The sequence below is a fragment of the Rhyacophila brunnea genome, unplaced genomic scaffold (assembly GCF_057557595.1).
Source record: "Rhyacophila brunnea isolate RB1 unplaced genomic scaffold, BYU_Rbru_1.0 scaffold_5, whole genome shotgun sequence".
In the NCBI taxonomy this organism is placed as follows: Eukaryota; Metazoa; Arthropoda; class Insecta; order Trichoptera; family Rhyacophilidae; genus Rhyacophila; species Rhyacophila brunnea.
Genome location: NW_028233170.1, coordinates 15909524 through 15927846, shown reverse-complemented (window position 1 = coordinate 15927846; position 18323 = coordinate 15909524). Strand labels below are relative to the sequence as shown.

General features: G+C 37.5%; 2 protein-coding genes across 2 annotated transcripts in view; one reads left to right on the top strand and one right to left on the bottom strand.

The window, feature by feature from the left end:
* The window catches only part of LOC147066096 (uncharacterized), a 34487-nt gene extending 30842 nt beyond the window's left edge, over positions 1 to 3645 (bottom strand). The window contains exon 1 of the mRNA XM_085955722.1: positions 2955 to 3645. Within this exon, the coding sequence (XP_085811848.1) occupies positions 2955 to 3645 (691 nt within the window). The remainder of the gene's footprint in view (positions 1 to 2954) is intronic.
* The window catches only part of LOC147066095 (trissin receptor-like), a 345308-nt gene that overhangs the window by 191830 nt on the left and 135155 nt on the right, over positions 1 to 18323 (top strand). The window lies entirely within an intron of this gene.

Here is an 18323-nt window from a genome sequence, read left to right as displayed (position 1 = left end):
GGGAACTAGAGAATGTTTTCATCCAGCAGTGGATCGACCCCGGTTGATGGTGGTAATAAGATTTGAATATTATTTGTGTGTAAAATATTTTTTCTCGGCAATAAACAGCTACGTATATAATATATATCATTATATACCTACCTAATAAATTTCTGCCTATCTAATGAAATTCTTTTGATTACGCGGTTGTGAGAAATGGTATGGGTACATTATTACGAAATCGGAAGTGCTGCATGCGCTTAAAAACAAACAGTTTCTGCTATAATATTCTACATTACCATCGCTTCGTGTAAGAGATTAAAAAAGTTGTACGATCAAAGAACCGCATTTTCTTTGTTCATTGTAAACAGTCGACGTTTTTTTTTCTAAGCTATCAAAAGATAATGGTTTACCAATTTTACTTGTTTTCAATATATTATTATCATTTTTTTTTCAAGAAATTATTATTCGTGCATTAAAAAAGATGATAACTTGTTTACTACGAATAGAAATGTGAATTTTTAAAAATATATTATTCTACTATTTTTTTTATTTAACTGAAATTCAAAAGGTTTATGAGTTTAAAAAATATATATTCGTTTTAATACTGCAACAGGCTACGGGGTCATATGATAGTAGTGTTGTAATTCAATAGTCTGGTTAGTGTTAGAAGTGAAACAATCACAAACACTTAGACTTATAAAATTCCCACCACCACCCGTCATATATGCACAGCCGTGGATATGCACGGTCGCTTTCCATGACGCTTTAAACGTGTCTGAAAGAAGTGATTTTAAGTGCTCATTCCGTCCCGAGACGGAGCCGTACGAGACTGATGCTGCAACTATGCACCGTAGTGCTTAAAAAAGGAAAGTAAAGAAAGATTTTTTTTTGTTTTTGGACTGGCTTTGCTGTCTTGTGTACCCGTATACTGAGTGTCACGAATTAAAATGGTTGAGTTTACAGAGGAGTCGGGACTATACTGCTCCCCATACGACCCTGCAAATTTCTCGAATGCCGCAAAGTTGGCCTCGGTTGCTATCAGATCTCCATGTCCCGTGTAAGGACGGACCCTGGCAAACAGCTCCGCTCATTCGAGTTCCATAAGCGGGCAATTCCAAAGCATGTGTTCAACATCTTTCAAAAAATCACATAAATAATAATATATCGTGATATCACCGGGAAATAAACTCGGAGCCTACAGATAAAAGGTTAGTACCTTACGCATTGATGAATGAGGGACATAAATAATTCGGAAACGCTCATTATAGAAAATATCTTTAACAATATAGGTGCTGGACAAGACTCGACGAGACACTTTTTCAACGGATTCCGGTCAATGTGCTTTACCGTTATTTGTTAAGAAAAATAGGTGTGTTTCTGAGAATTATGTATGTTCTATAAATAATATTATATTCTTAAATCTTGTGAAGTATTACTTGAATAAAAAAAAAAATAAAATTAAATGAATATATACAATCGATAACGTCGTGAAAAATGTATTTTGATAAAAAAATATTTTGTGGATGTATCGCAATCAAGACAAGAATAAGACAGTAGACTTGATCTTTGGTTCGATAGTAGAAAAAAAAATAAACTATACGTTTAATATGTAATTCTTCTTCTTCTTCTTCTTTCACCCTGTCACGTCCCAACATTGGGGCATAGGGCAAGCACAAGTTGGCGCCACTTCCCTCGGTCCATCGCCAACTCCTGTGCCTCCCGCCATGTCAGACCTGCAGCACGTAGGTCGCTTTTGTAGCATCGCTGCAGGGTGAGGGAGGGCCGGCCACGTCGACGGAACCCTTGAGGCTGTGCCACAAGGGTACGAAGTGCCGCACTCTTTGGCGGCATCCGGAATACATGTCCCAGCCACGTGAATCGTCTCTTCGTGATAACTTCAATCACCGAAGGCTGTTGTGTCTGCTCACGAACTCGGATATTTGTAACGCGGTCGTACCAATGTACCCCTAAGATTCTGCGGAGACATCGATTCTCAAAGCTCAAAAGCCGTGACTCTTGAAGCTTAGTAAGATGCCATGTCTCACAGCCATACAGGAGCACAGGTAGCACGCACGCGTTAAACAAACGACATTTGGTCCTCACAGAATACAGCCTTGACCTCCATGCGAATCCAAGTTGGTTGAACGCAGAGCCCACCACACCCATGCGGATTCCAAGCTCACTAGAAATACCACCATCATCGGCAACCGTGGCACCCAAGTACTTGAATCTGGACACCAGCTCGACGGGCAGACCAGAAACCCGCAGAGGAGTGTCGGCGTCGATGCAAGCAGCACTGCACATGGATTTGGTCTTAGCGGCATTCAGATGAAGACCCACACGCATCGAGTTCGCGGCTAGCCTGTTCACGGTCACCTCCAACCTCTCGATCGTCGAGTCAAACACGACTGCGTCGTCTGCATACTCCAAGTCGCACAGTCTTTCTTCGCATAGATCGCTTGTGTCATCATGATGTAGGCGTATCCCACTGTCGGGGCAAACCGTCTTACGCATTATGAAATCCATCATGATGATAAAAAGAAAGGGCGCAAGTACACATCCTTGCTTGACTCCTGACGTGATTTCAAAGAGGTCAGAGGATGTTCCGGCTGCTCTCACGCGACACTCTGTATTGGTGTAGAGAGCACTTATCACGGCGACCAGTTTCCGTGGGACACCATATCCTAGCAGAATTTGCCACAGAGATTCACGATGAGGACTGTCAAATGCCTTTTCATAGTCCACGAAGCAGCAGGCGACAGGTATATTCATCTCTTGGTACTGTTGCAGAAGGCTTCGGAGAGTTGAAATATGCTCTGAGCAGGACTTCCCCGGGACAAATCCACTCTGCTGCGCACGCAAAACGTCCAGCATGGGACTTCTAATCCTGTACAGGAGAATCTGCGCCAACACCTTCCCGGGAACGCTGAGGAGAGTGATTCCTCTGTAATTATTACAGTCTTGTGGGTTACCCTTTTTGTGCAGAGTAACAACGGTACCATCTCTCCAGGCTTTGGGGCACTGCTCCCTTTCCCACACCTCGTGCAGAAGGTCACACAAGGACGGCAATACAGCGCTCAGTCCGCATAGCAGAAATTCTGCATGGATGCCATCATCTCCAGGAGCTTTCCTGCGCTTCAGTCTTTTGACAGCCTCTTTAACTTCAGCAGTTGTCGGAGGATCTTCGCAGAATCCCGATGCAGTAGTGATTCCGAGGGCAGTGATCTCCGACGGAATATCGAAGGGATGCAATGGAGGTGGGCGATTCAGGACATCACTGAAATGTTGGCGCCATAGCTCCTGGACCTTTGCAGGTTCGGTGACTGTCACTCCGTCAGAGTTGCGTAATGCAGTGACCACTGGACGTTTTTTACCGCAAATTGCTCTGGTGATGCGGAAGAGAGCACTTGGATTATTCTTGCAGGCAGCAGATTCCGCATCCCGAATGAGGTCATCCAGGCATCGGCGCTTATCGCGGCGGGCAGAACGCTTTACCACGCGGTCCATTGTCTGGTATTCCGCGCTGCGCTGTGGGTCGTATGTACCATTGTCTCGCAATTCTTTCAGGAGCTTCCTCTTCTCAATCATCTCCCATGTATGAGGTGACATCCAGTCCGGTCTGTGCATATGCCGCTCTCCTAATGCAGTAGTTGCGGAGCTCATTATAGCATCCCGGAATAATATCCATTTTCCTTCTAAGGGATCCGAGTCGATGGAAGACGTGAGAGTTCTAGCATCATATAAGCGCTTCTGCAGCTCCAGCTCATAGGTTGCACGCACACGGGTACTTTTCAGTTTTTCCACATCGAGTCTGACCGTCCTTTTGGGTTTTGGGACTCGTTTGAGGTCTGTACGGGATTTCCCGACCAAGAGTTATGTAATAGGTCCAATATGTAATAGGTCATTATATAATTTATAAAAACACTTTCTGAGAGAGTATATTATCACTGATTTTTTGATTCTATGATTCTATGATATCTATGATATCTATGATTTTTTCTATTGGTGATAATAATTATACTCTCTCAGAAAGTATTTTTCTAAATTATATAATGTTCAATAATCCAAATGATATATTCATAAATCTTGTGAATTATTCGTTTGAATAAAAGGAATAGTTAATTATACACTATAGTAGGTCTCAAAATACATATCAATCACAGAAACATCCAAACTTGTTAAAATTAGATTATATTATATATTATAGCCTCATAGGAAATAGAACGCATTATAAAAATAAAAATATTTTGTATGTTGTGTGTTCAGTACGTAATTAAAAAATAATTAAATCGTATAAATTAAAATAAAATATTATTATTATTCGAGTAACCATTTTTTAACAAGTGTAAATAAAAATAGTGTGGAATTTCTCGGTACTGACACTTTATTTGCAAAATTTTAAAATTTCAAAAACGATTTGTACCATATGCTTTATTAAACGAAGTTCAAATGTATATTGACAAAATCTCAACTCAAATATTGTTATACACAACACATTAAAACATATCAACCCTATTAAAGTACATTGCATCAAACCAAATATTGAAATTGGTATCATTTATCCACCGCTATTCAGTGAATGTATGAACAAAGTAAATAACAACAATGTATGAATAGTTTTTCAAGTGAGTCATTATGAGTCATTTGATTTTAAATTCAGTTATCTCCACCTTTTTGATATTTTTATGATGTTGGTTGTCAAAACACTTTTAGTGGTATATAAATGCATTAATATTAAATCTAGATCCATTTTTAGTTGAATAGTATTACAACCAGAGGTTGGTTGCAAACTCGGTAATAATATTAATTATCAGCTAGTAGTTTTTAATTTTTTTCAACCAATCTCATCCCTATTTTATATATAAGACTTGTTAAGAAAAAATGACACTTGAATTAGGTAGTTTAATTTTTTTAACAACGCTATTTTACGTTTTTACTTTTAATTAAGCAAAATGATTCGATCTCATTGTTTCAGGAAATATGAAAGTAAATACGCAATTTTATTACTATAGTGGAAACCTTAAAATTGCACAGATTACGATTTTTTCTACTGCGCACGAATTAAATAATAATATATAGTAAATTTAATTATCATTTCCAACTGATCTTACATTAAGGCTATATTTCAGCTGGGGCACGGTCTAAAACGATCGTGACTACGCGACACGAAGATAGTGCAAATGACGCATGCAGAACAAAACATAATTTGTCATAAAAAGTCAACATGCGTCCATTTAATGTTATGTTTATTGTTATAATAATACTAATAATAATAATATATTCATTGACATGTTTTCTTTTTCAAGTAAATGGGTAAAGTTTTTTAGTCATCTTTAAACGATTTAAGAATTAATTCCCTCGTCGCCATCACAAAAGTAATTGACGTGTTCACAGCTCGACTTTTGCTCTCCGATTGCCAGCCAGTCGCACCTATAGTTGATAATTATAATATAACTGAATTAGCGTCTTAAGCCTATTGCATCATTTCCTCTCGCTCGGCGCCGGTCTAACTACGTCATATTTTTTTTGTCGAAACTATCGAAATATATGATTATGTGGTATTTTATATCTAGCTTGCCATTTCTTGAAAACCGAATTCTTAAAAAAAATCTAATAATCTACCGAATCTTTGATCTTCGATAATGGCCACAAAATGGTCCAGGATTAAAAGTTTGGGTATTTAACATAGAAAATTATAATTGGTTTTTACGGTCAGGGTGTCATTAAAGTATCCAGTCATTGTTACGATCAACTTATTACTATACGCAATTTTTAAAAATCTTAGAAATATCCCAATAAGAAAATTTTATAGAAAAAAAGGATCAACTAGGATTTTTACATTGTGCACTGTTAGGACGAGCGATCTCATGCATTACCTAACTAACAACTTATGATCTATCTACAAGTCGTGCTAATTATTGCTAGTAAGAACGCCATCGTGTATTATTTTGTATTTCATAAAATATTATTTTGTATTTTCAATTTGAATGACAATTTGTTGTTCATGTTGTTGATCATTATTTTAAAAAAATCAATGTAGATTTTTGTACTCAGATATTACTTTAAAAATCACCATTGCAGTACATTTTTATTGCAAAAAGAGAAAAATAAATGCTGGTATTGAACATTATGTGAGTAGATTTGAGTTGTACTATATATTTATCTTTAAGAATATTAAATTGACAGTTTCTGAGAAATAATGGTAATCTTATGTACCATATATATCAAAAACGAACTTAAATAAAACAATAGCAAAACTAATGAGCAAGTACCCAAACTCGAATACTTGTACGAAAACCATTTAACTTTCATTCAAGTCTCAAAAGTTTAAAATCATTCAATACCTACGAGCTTTCAGAAACTTAGAAGAAATAAAATATGTACCGACTTGAAATTTGTACAACACGCTTTTGTTTGTTGCTTAAATAAAAATGAGCCACAGTGAGCTTTTTGAAATTATTTATACCTAAAGTGTTTACTTGAACTGCGCTGTATAATTTATTATGCAGCGTGGTATACTTGTAGCGGTAATATTATTGATTAAAAGTAAAGCTTTTTACACTCTTAGAGTGATTCCCGCTGAAGAGAACACCGAAATGAAAAATTAATATCAATATCCGTTTTCTATCCATGTAATTCTCACCCAGGCATCTCTATGTATCACACTCAATCTCTATAATAAGCCATTCGTTCTTCTTGACGTTACCTGCCAATCTCATCCATATCCCACCTCGCTCCTCAGAGGCCAAATGCTTAAAGATGTTTCTCCATAAACCTTTATAAGAGTGCTCTAAATCTATCGTACCTAACAACGTGACTGACCCATCTGAGTCTTCGCACCCTCAAGATATTGACTACGTAGATATTATAATATAATATAATAGTATATTATACTACACTGTACTAATATGTATAAACGTGCTTTTATACTTTGTGTTAATAACTACATCCGTAGGCTTTATGTCATATCTGCAGTTTTTTACATCATGTAAGTTGTGAATTTTGTGATATGCAAGTAAAACTAATGAGTTTTGCCGAATCAATTATTATGATAAAATATTCCGTACAAAGATCAAAAAAGTATAGTAAAAAAAAAACCTTCAAATATACCACATAATGATATAAAAATTCCAAGAATCTCCTGAAAAGTGGATGACAGCGTATCCGTGAATAGAGACCAAAAAAACATAGTTGTTCTTTGCTTCTTTGATAATTTAAAATTATTATTTTTTATATGTGCGTATATAATAAACATACATAAATTATTAAATTGCTACATAATTGTTAGTTTTAATGTCCTAACTATTTGTGTTTCCAACACTGGCAGCTGATGATGAAAAAATTAAGGAGTGCAAATAAACTGCCATTTAGCAATGAATATAAAAATTTCTCAAAACCAAAATTGCTGGACATTTTTAGGATTGCTGGACCATTTACTGGTACTCAAGAAGTAAAAAAATACTTAATGGAAGATCTAAAGTAAATATTATAGTTCTGCAAGAGTATATACATGAAAATACTGAGAGAAATAGAATCAGTTTGGGCAGACCTTTGTCCAGTAGTCGATAGATTTAAGCTGATGTTGATGGTGATAATACAAACACATGTTCTGTTTCTTACCTTCTTTGATAATACTTATAGTACATCCCAGTCTGCCAATTCTCCAAAAAATATTTTCTTCTCTTTTACACTGAGAAATACCGCTAATATTCTATAGTTGTTATTGTAATAATCTTCTGAAAATTATCAAAGTTCTGAAGAGCAACATTTTAAATATAATATGTAGATTAAAGTGTTGGCTTATAATTTTATGGGTTCCTTATCATTTACATACTGTTTTTCAATGCGTGTTTAGAGTCAGAATAAAAAAAGACGTAAGTGACTAACATTATATTTATTGTAAAAACAAACATCATAAAACAACTTCCATTCTGTGGAAGCCCTAATGATCTTTTTGATGTGATATAATGTATAATGAAAATAAACGTAGGTATTTGAATAACACTTAGGTACATATTATTAAATCATAATTTGAGGCTACAGTGAAATCTTTTTCTCTTATTGTCGTAAAAGTACCCTTTTGTTTTTAAATCTATCGAGATATATATAATACACAACGAAATGTTATGAAAAGTTTTTTTTATTTACGAAGGCATATTATTATTTTACCAAGCACGTAATTGTTGCGTAATAATGATATTTTAATAACTTCACCTTTTCAAAGTTTTTATTATTATTGAATTGTTTTTTAGGAAAAAGTTTTCTGAAGTTGTTTGTATGTTTCTGTACCATTGTCACGATACTCAGCATAATGCCGAGGTTTCCTTCAAAGCTTTTCGCGAATTACGCTAAAGCACGTAAACCGTTTTAAAAATAACCTCAAGGTCAAAATTGAAGCCGCAGACAAATCTTTGAGACAAGTTCTTTTAACTGTGGCCATTTTTTGCACTCCGCTATATACCAGGCTTGACAAAATACTCGTGTCTCAACGAATTGTTTTTCACAGTTCAGCAAACAAATACAGCACAGCTGAGAGAGCAACTTGTTTCGCTAATTGATAGCTTACGTAGAAAAATACCAAGAGAGATCATCTTATAAAACTTAAATAATAATTGCAATCAAAATCATTTAAAGCTACAGGTGGCGGATAATATTATCATAATATATCGGCCACATTATGCGAGGACAAAACTACAGTTTTTCCCAATTTATTAAAGCATGAATGGAAATTGTCAGCCGTCTGACCATTCCACCGGCAGTCTCGATTGCCCAGCAAGGCTACACGCTGAGCTGCGCGAGAGGGCGATGGTGGACTACACTGCCACGCGATGATTGCCTTCGCTCAGTTGAACGTCAACCTGAGCGACGCCGGCTCGGCGGAGCTAATTGAGACTATGCGGGCCACAGGCTTGTCTCTGGCACTGGTGCAGGAACCGTACCACTGGGGCTCTGAAAAGGGCCCCAAGGTCACTGAAAAGGGACTCGGGTGCGCGGGCCTTGTCGTCAGCGCCAGATGTTTAGAGCCAAAAGCCTGCGTCTTCGCTCTTGACCCTCGCCTTGGCGTGCTGTCGCTCTCGCACCTGTCAACTGAGCTAGTCGCGTATGCAGATATAAGCTTTCCCGGAGGAGGCAGCGTGGTGGTTATCTCCGCCTACTTCAGCTTTAAGAGCACAAAGGAACACGTGGCATCAGTGCTCGACGGCATCTTACGCGCAGTTGGTGGCAGGGATGTCATCATCTGTGCGGATGCAAACTCGCAATCCCCCCTCTGGGCGCCCGTGGATATCCCCCTGTGCGACGCGGACGTCATCGAGGAGTTGGTTCACCAGCACAACCTGGTCGTCCTCAACGACCCCAACAGCATGCCGACTTTTGTGTCGCACGCAAACTCCGGAAGCACCCACATCGACATCACCCTGGCCACTGAGTCCGTCGCGAGACGAATCAGCGGCTGGAGAGTCCATGAGAGCGCTTCCATGAGTGATCACCGGTTGATCACTTTTGAGCTGGCCTCTGACTCCTCGCACGATGGCGTCTCTGACGTATCCCCACCCCCGCCCACGCGATTTAGAACACGCGACGGGAATTGGGAAAAGTTTGAAGAGGTGCTTTCCAAAAAGCTTGACAGGACATCTAGAACCCGATTTCCGGACCTACACTCGGCCGCCTCACGACTGACTGAAGACATCACCGGATCAGCCGAAGCTTCACTCGGACGCTGCAAGCCCAAGCCACCAAGCCAGTCGCCGTGGTGGACGCAGCATGTTTCGCGCCTGCGTGACCTTTTCAGAAAAGCACGCAAGGCCCATCAACGTGCACGCCTGCGCAAGCAACCACCTGCCTCCATCGATCCCCTTGCAACCATGGCCAAATCCACCCGAATGGAATACAAGAAAGCGATTACTCAAGCCAAGAAAGACTACTGGCGTAACTTCGTCACCATTGAGGGAGGTTCGGACCCCTGGGGTCCTCCATACCGTGCACTGAGGCTGGGACTCAGACCGACGAGCCTCTTGTGCGGCATCGAGAAACCGGGTGGCGGATTCACCAGTACCGAGTCTGAAACGGCTGCGGTCCTACTCGAGGCCCTCATCCCCCTGGATGACGAATCCAGGGATGATAACGCCATGAGGATGGCCCGCTTTGAGGCTTCTCTTCCCATCGACACGGATCACTCATCGTTGCCTTCCGAACAGGAGATCAACCACATCATACGCACGTTGATTGCTGGCAAGGCCCCGGGCCCGGACTGCATTGACAATTTACTTGTCAAACGCACATGGGCCATCGCCGCGCCAGAGATTACAGCCCTCCTCAGTGACTGCATCAGAAGCGGCACGTTCCCCGACTGCTGGAAGAGGGGCTTACTTAAGGTAATCCCCAAAACTGGCAGCCGAGAACCGTCTAGCCCCAAAACCTACCGCCCTCTAACACTTCTGCCCGCTCTGGGCAAAGTGCTGGAGAAGCTACTGTGCCACAGGATTGAAGCCCACCTGGAGACACACTCGCCGCTTTCCGATAAGCAATTTGGATTCAGAAGAGGCAAATCAACAGTCGACGCCATAAGGAACGTGATTGCCATTGCTGAAAATTCTCGCCGTAAATACGTCCTAGGAGTTTTCCTGGACATTTCAGGTGCGTTTGATAGTGCGTCTTGGCCTCTTATACTCCGAAAGCTCCGGCTGAAGAGACTACCAGGAAATTTGTTCGCGTCAATTCAAAGTTATTTCACCAATAGATCGATCGAGTTTCGAGTTGGTTCAACCACAATAAAGAGGAACACCAGCATGGGATGTCCCCAGGGCTCAGTCCTCGGGCCCCTTCTCTGGAACGTACTCTTCGACGATCTCCTTAGAATTCCGCTTCCAACCGACTGTACTGTCATTGCCTACGCAGACGATGCGCTGCTGCTGGTCGAGGCCGACAGCAGGGCGAAGATTGAGAGCACCGTTGGCGAAGCTTTAGCATCAATTGAGGCTTGGGGTAGATTAACTAGACTATCATTCGCACCTTCCAAGACAGAAGCCATTGTCCTTAAAGGACCGAGACGACTTAGCTGTTCGAGACTACCCACAGTCCGATTCGGTGACACGAGAGTGAAAGTGTCGAAGATCGTCACCTATCTAGGCGTCAAAATGGACACAATGTTAAATTTCCTACACCATGCCGAAACCCAAGTCCACAAGGCTGGGGTGGCCTTCCAGAGGATCGGCCGCATGGCTGGTGAAGGATGGGGCTTAAAAGTAAGGGCGCTCAAGATCGCCTACGGCGCCATTTTTATGGGAATCGCGGCTTATGCCGCCAGTGCTTGGTGCCCGCGCATTCCCAAAAGTGTCAAACTTAGAATCTCTCTTTTAAGAGGACAGCGCATCGCGCTTCTGTCCATTACCAAGGCCTACCGTACTACCTCAACTGACGCGCTCCCGGTCCTGGCCGGCATTCTCCCACTTGACCTGCATATTCAGGTCAGCGGCGCTTCAATATTGCTCCTCAAGGGCGAGGAGGCCGACGTTGGTGATTTTCACCTCGTCCCTCCCCCTCGGCTAGCTGGCGAAGGAGTAGCATTATTGAGGCGCAGAATTAGACTCATGTCGCTTAACGCGGCCATTACGACCTGGCAGCGAAAGTGGGACGAATCGACCAAGGGCCGGCACACATATACGTTTTTTCCAAACATACAGTGGCGAATGGAGATAACCAAATATCTGACTCCAGACCATTACACCAGTCAATTTGTGACTGGTCATGGTGGATTCGCTGGCAAGCTCTTCGAGCTTGGACTTGTAAGCCGTCCGACATGTCCATGCGGAGGGGAAATACAGGATGCCAACCACATCCTATGGGAGTGTCTGAGTATGTGCTCCGAACGGGAGGAAATGCTCAGGTCGGTCCAACCAGCTGTTGGACCCATCGGCCCGTCCGACCTGGTTGCTACTAAGGCCAATTATCTTGCTTTCAAAAAATTTGCGGCGTCTTACTACGGGCGTGAAGATCTCTTCACATAAATTTTGCTGCCTGTATGATTAGCTTCGTTCTTTAATTTAATAAACAAGTAGGTTCATTTTCTTTTTAGTAATTTCCATGTGCTTTTTCTCTCCCTGGCACTTTGCATTAGAGTAAACTCAGTAAACTCAGTCAGAGCTCACTTTGAGCGTAGCAATCTAAGTCTTGGGCATCTTCTCCCAGGACACTCCCAGGCCAATTCTTAGATGCTTCACATCACCAATTGATGGGTCCCGTGATACTCTCGATTAAGACCGAGGGTGGTACGGGGCGGGTTTGGTGGAGGGACTTTAACTTCAATGTAGCAAAGTAAAACGTCCTGAAATAAGAAAATGTATTCTGACTGTATCTATACGTATAGTATTTAGGCAAAGGCAAACGGCCTATCTGAATAGTCTTAATAATGGTGTTACAACCGAAATAGCTATCGACAAAATTTTTTTTAAAAAATCTGTAGATTTTAATGTTATTTATATGTTCATTTCTTGTAAAATGGAATTCTACCAAGTAAATGTCATGTAAAGTCAATTAATAAAATGCCCCATTTCGTGTTTTAAAACTTCCGCAATTGTTAGGAATGCAAGTCTACTACATTATTCCGCATAGCGGATTATAAAACAAAAATCATCCTGATAGTAACCAACCTCCGGTAGGTACTCGTAAATACTATAATAAATATTATATAGTTTGTTTTCTTTTAAATGCATCACCATTTATTAAATATTTTTACAGGATATAGTGATGAATATTTTACATAATATTAATCGTTTAATATTATTATTCAAGTGAGATTCACATAGATTAATTATTTAAATATTCATGACTATGTAGAATCATGCTCCTTTACTTGAGGTTGTATGGATACTATTGGTGGCTTTATCCAACTGACTTTCTCTTAGGCATGCTTACATACTGCAGTCTGCAATTTAGAAGAAATCTTTATTAAGCTACGTATTTTTTTTGACTTATGCGAGGTATAAAATAATGAGAACTCTGCCATTCTGGGCAGTGTTGACCTGTGTGTCCCTGATAACTATCTTGGAAATAGAGACCATCAGTTGTTTATTCTCCCAAGGTGCAGAACCAACCTGCCACTGGTAATGCCAATTGGGAGGGCGATAACTATGTTCAACGAAATTGCTTCGGGTGTTGATATATTCCACCTACGTGAGAATGAGTTAAGGTAGACGTTGTTTTATAAATTCTTAAAATATGGTCTGCTTAACTCATCCGGTGTACTTCCTTGTACCTATCTAATTTATCTACCGATCTATCTCTTTTTTTATGTAAAACTGTTATATTTATATATCTTTATTTCTAAATATCATGTTGTGAACGTCTTAAACTTATAATTGGTAATGTCCACAATATGTTAAAAAAAAAATTGAAATAAATTGAATGCTTCAGAAGAAAAAAGAAGAAGTAGGTAAGTATATAATAATATAATGTAAATAATTGAAACAAATTAATTTCTCAGTGTTGCAACTTTTATTGGTCCAAGCTAAGCAATCATCATTCTTTGCCTAAATAATTGAGTACTTACTAAACAAAGCTGAAAAAATAACAATTTGATATATTCCTAAAATAAAAATAACATAGTTATTGAGCAGTTGTATTTGTTTAGCATACTGAATTGACACATTATTGAATATTTGATATCAGTTCAGTATTGAATAAATGACTCGCTTTGATAAGTAGCACGTATAAATTGGCAAACAATATCGCTTAGGAAAAATGCTTTACGAGTACTATCAAATATGTATATACATGTTTGGTATGTTACATTATAAGTCTACAAAATATTTATAGTACTTGTTTCGGATTTAAATCATATTATTTTATTATTTTGAGTGATTTATTCAAAACACAATAATTAGTATTTATTAATATTGACTAACGCACAAATTTCAGCATATTTTGATCACTGGTTTAAATCCTACTGTTTCAAATAATTTCTATACTTTTTACTTAATTTATTTCAATAGTTTCAAAAGGACTGAACAAATGAAGCTATTAGTTTCAAAGTTGGCAACGTCAATTTTTACTGTTTAGATATTTTTCTTGGCTCTGATTCTGTAAGTACATTTTCCAGCCACCATTTATTATACTTTACGACTAACTTTTAACATTTTTTTATGATTTCCTATAAAATTGGCAACATACAATTTTAATATTCGCATTTTATAATTATTTAATAATATTATGTTTGCAAAAATAAAAATAAATATGCGCAGTCCAAAGTTTGCATAACCGTTTTTGCGATCATTCCGAAATTGTGGAATATGGAGATTACCGACATTGAAACTAAAAGCCTCAAATACCTACCTCACAATCAATCATCATAGAAATTATAAATAATATTTTTACGCGCTGTTAACATCTATATTCTTATTGAGAGGTAGAAATACTATTTTTTTTCAAATAAGCTTATTCCTTAGTATTTACAAATTATTTATTAGCATATAATAATATGACAAAATAGTTATATAAAAAATAATAAAGCAATATAGCAAAATAGCAATGGGTTACAGTCAAATTATTATAAGGATAAATACAAAAACATATTAATAAAAAATTCTTTAATAGTACCTATATTAAATTAGTTCCACCCGTCCCTTGTTAACTTCAACAATACCTAAAACATTGATTGTATTACCTCTTTGGATTTTTATGCCTATTTGCTTTATCAGATACTCACATGTTCTGTCAGAAAAGCGATGACCGATTCCAGCAAAAATTCTCAAAACAGAGGCTCATTCGAATCGAATTATTCAAATAAATTGTTTTTAAAAATCATAGAATTTTTATTTTGAAATATGCAGTTATTGCAAAACTAAAAAATATATTTCCATGACTATTCTGCAGTTTTTTTCTTTATTCACTAGTATTATGAGTAATATTTTTTTCCTCACAAATCTTGAAAACAAAAATATACTTATTATTTAGCTTATTCAAAAATATTTCAAATATTCGACAAAAAATATATCCTTAGATACTTTATAAATTCAAAACAGGAATATCTAAAAATATTTTACGAATTCCTCGCTTGGATTGAAAGCCAATGTGATTCAAATATTTTGTTTGATATAACTTTTCTTATTGTCTATTAAAGTAACTTACTTGAACTATTGTAACTTGTTTGTACATCTCAAATCACAAAAAAACCTTTTATTTTCATTTTATTTTGGTCTAATAAAATGTGTGGAAGTATTATACTGGTAGACATGTTGTAATATATTTTTGCTGGCAAACGTTATCGCTGACAACAAAACAATAAACCTTAACCTTATCTATTTCTTCTAAACATTCAATATATTCGTATGTGGTTTAAATCAATCTAAAAATATATTTTCAAATAAAATAAAATAAAATAATAAATCTTTCAATATCTATATACGAGGGTGGGTCAATAAGTCCTTAGAAAAGCCGACAGGTGGCGCGACTAGTACTGTAAGCGGTTTGTTTTCATGCAGCGGCACTACCGATTCAGTATGCTGCGAAGTTTCAATCAGATTGGTCGGGTTGTTGGTTTTTATTTTTGTACATTTAAAAAAAAAAATTGCTTGTTTACAAAAATGGAGAAAATTGAGTTTAGAGCTGTTATTAAACATTTTAATATAAAAGGGTAAACAGCAAAGGAAATAAAAAATGAGTTGGATTTAGTTCACGGCATATCTGCTCCTTCACTTGCAACTATTTATAACTGGTTAAATGAATTTAAACGTGGTCGTACATCAACAAAGGATGAACCACGCTCAGGACGTCCTGTAGAGGTGACTACACCAGAAATGATCAATAAAATCCACGATATGGTGTTAAGTGACCGAAGATTAAAGTTGAGTGAGATAATTGAGGTTACAGGGATCTCAAAAGGTAGCGTCATTTCTATTTTACATGACAAATTGGGCATGAAAAAAGTTTCTGCAAGATGGGTGCCGCGTTTTCTCACAGTCGACAATAAACGCAATAGGGTGGTGGCCTCTAAAGCCCTGTTGTCGCTCATGCAACGCAATCCGGATGAATTTTTTCGTCGCTTTGTGACTGTAGATGAAACATGGATACACCACTATACTTCCGAGACGAAAGAACAGTCAAAGCAGTGGATTACGAAAGGCGAACCATGTCCAAAGAAGGCAAAAACCGTAAAATCAGCTGGTAAGGTTATGGCTACTGTATTTTGGGATGCACGTGGAATTATTTTCGTTGACTATTTGGAAAAAGGAAAAACAATAACAGGGGATTATTATGCATTTTTATTGGACCAGCTAAAAAACGAAATTGAAGAAAAACGGCCTCATTTAAACAGGAAAAAAATCCTCTTTTATCAGGACAATGCCCGTGTTCACACATGTTTACGATCAATGGCTAAAATTGAAGAATTGAAGTTCGAATTGGTCGACCACCCACCGTATTCGCCAGATTTAGCCCCCAGTGACTTTTTCCTTTTCCCAAACTTAAAAAAATGGCTAAGTGGACAACGTTTTTTTTCAAATGAAGAAGTCATCGATCGGACAAATGCTTATTTTGAGGACTTTCCGAAAACTTATTTTTCTGACGGTTTAAAAAAAATTGAGAAACGTCTAACCAAGTGTATTGAGCTCCAAGGAGATTATGTTGAGAAATAAAATAAAAATACAAAAATAAAAACTGTTTTAATGCTTTTTTCTAAGGAATTATTGACCCACCCTCTATAATCACATGTGTTACACAAGCTCATATCAAAGAACGATGAATGATTTTTGTGACAATGAGATTGGTGGTTTTAAATATAAGACGAAATAATATTTTCTTATTTTTTTTATACCAAACTCCGACTTATTCAATAAATACAATTACATTATAAACATCTGTCACCGTAAATGGAAGGCACGTGGAGTGAGGAACTCTCATCTGGCCATAGAACCAATGATGAAGTTTCCAGGCGTCCAATTTCCACACAGATATATATTGGGTATTAACTTTGTCAGCTGCAGCAGTGTTATCCAACCTTTTGATACCTGCGGACCGGTAAAAATAGGATAAATACTTTATGGACCGTTGACGTAAATAAATCTTTTATTAATATAGTATTTCATTTATTCGTTTCTATTTATTAACATATATACATACATGGCATATTATAAAATAGTTTGTTCGTAAACACAAATAATTTTGCATGAAAATTCTATTATTAATTAAAATAATCGGAAACCAATCAATAAATAAATTGGTATAATAGTACTTACTTCTAGAAATTTAGTATTAAAAAAATGCGAAATCTACAGCTGCATCATTGCTGGAATAGTTGATCACTATGGTTTCAGTGTTGTTTCGGAGAAATTGTCATCCATTCTGTATCTCCGTTTCGTTTTTTTTTACTGGCATAACTGAAAAAATCTTCTCACCTGAATAGTATCTAGTCGAAAATGTGGACAATAATTTAATAGGTTTGTTATGAAAAAATGTGTATATACCAAATTGGCATCAGAAGACAACTCGATTAGATTTTCTTATTCTTGACTATCAATAATTGCGCATTGATTGTCATTTTCCATGAAGAGATTAGTTTTTTTGAATAAGGATTTGCTTCAAATTTTTAAACTATTTGCGGACCGGTACTGATCCGCGAATCAGCGGTTAGGAAGCACTGATCTACAGGATACAGGTAATATGCATATATTATTTATTAGTAAGAAGTAAATCAAGTGTGTCTAAAGAAATGAGAATATCACCTGCGTTTTTGTCAACAATAAAAAAAACAGGCTTGAACATTGAACAAGAAATAAGAGTAAAGAAGGGGTATATAATATACTATTATAAGCGACCTTCTTTTATGGGTAGTAATAACGTACGATAAAATTATTACAAAAACTATGCATATTAAAACGTCAACTATCCGAAATAATTGAAATGAGAGTAATTCAGATAATTAATTATAAATAAAATTCTAACAGCGAAAAAAAAATTAAATAACCCATTATACTCGTATTTCCGGGATAACCTTTTTCAATTGCATCGATTTATAAATTAATTATATTAATTACAGTTAATTATACAAACCAATTATATTCGCATTAATACTTTCCACCTACCTTAAATCCCCAATTATTGTCACAAGACCACCAGTCACGGGTCATGAGCGACCGTGATAAAAGAATATTATTTAGTTATTTCAAGACAGCCTGACAGACAGATACGATATAAATGAGGCCGCTTTAACAACAGAGTAAATCAAAACACATAATATGTGCATAACATATTATGTTCGACCTTCGTTGCGCTAAGCCTGATACGGTTTGAGCAAACATCGCGTCTATCATCCATCATGAACTTGTCGTCATCATTCATCCCAAAACTAA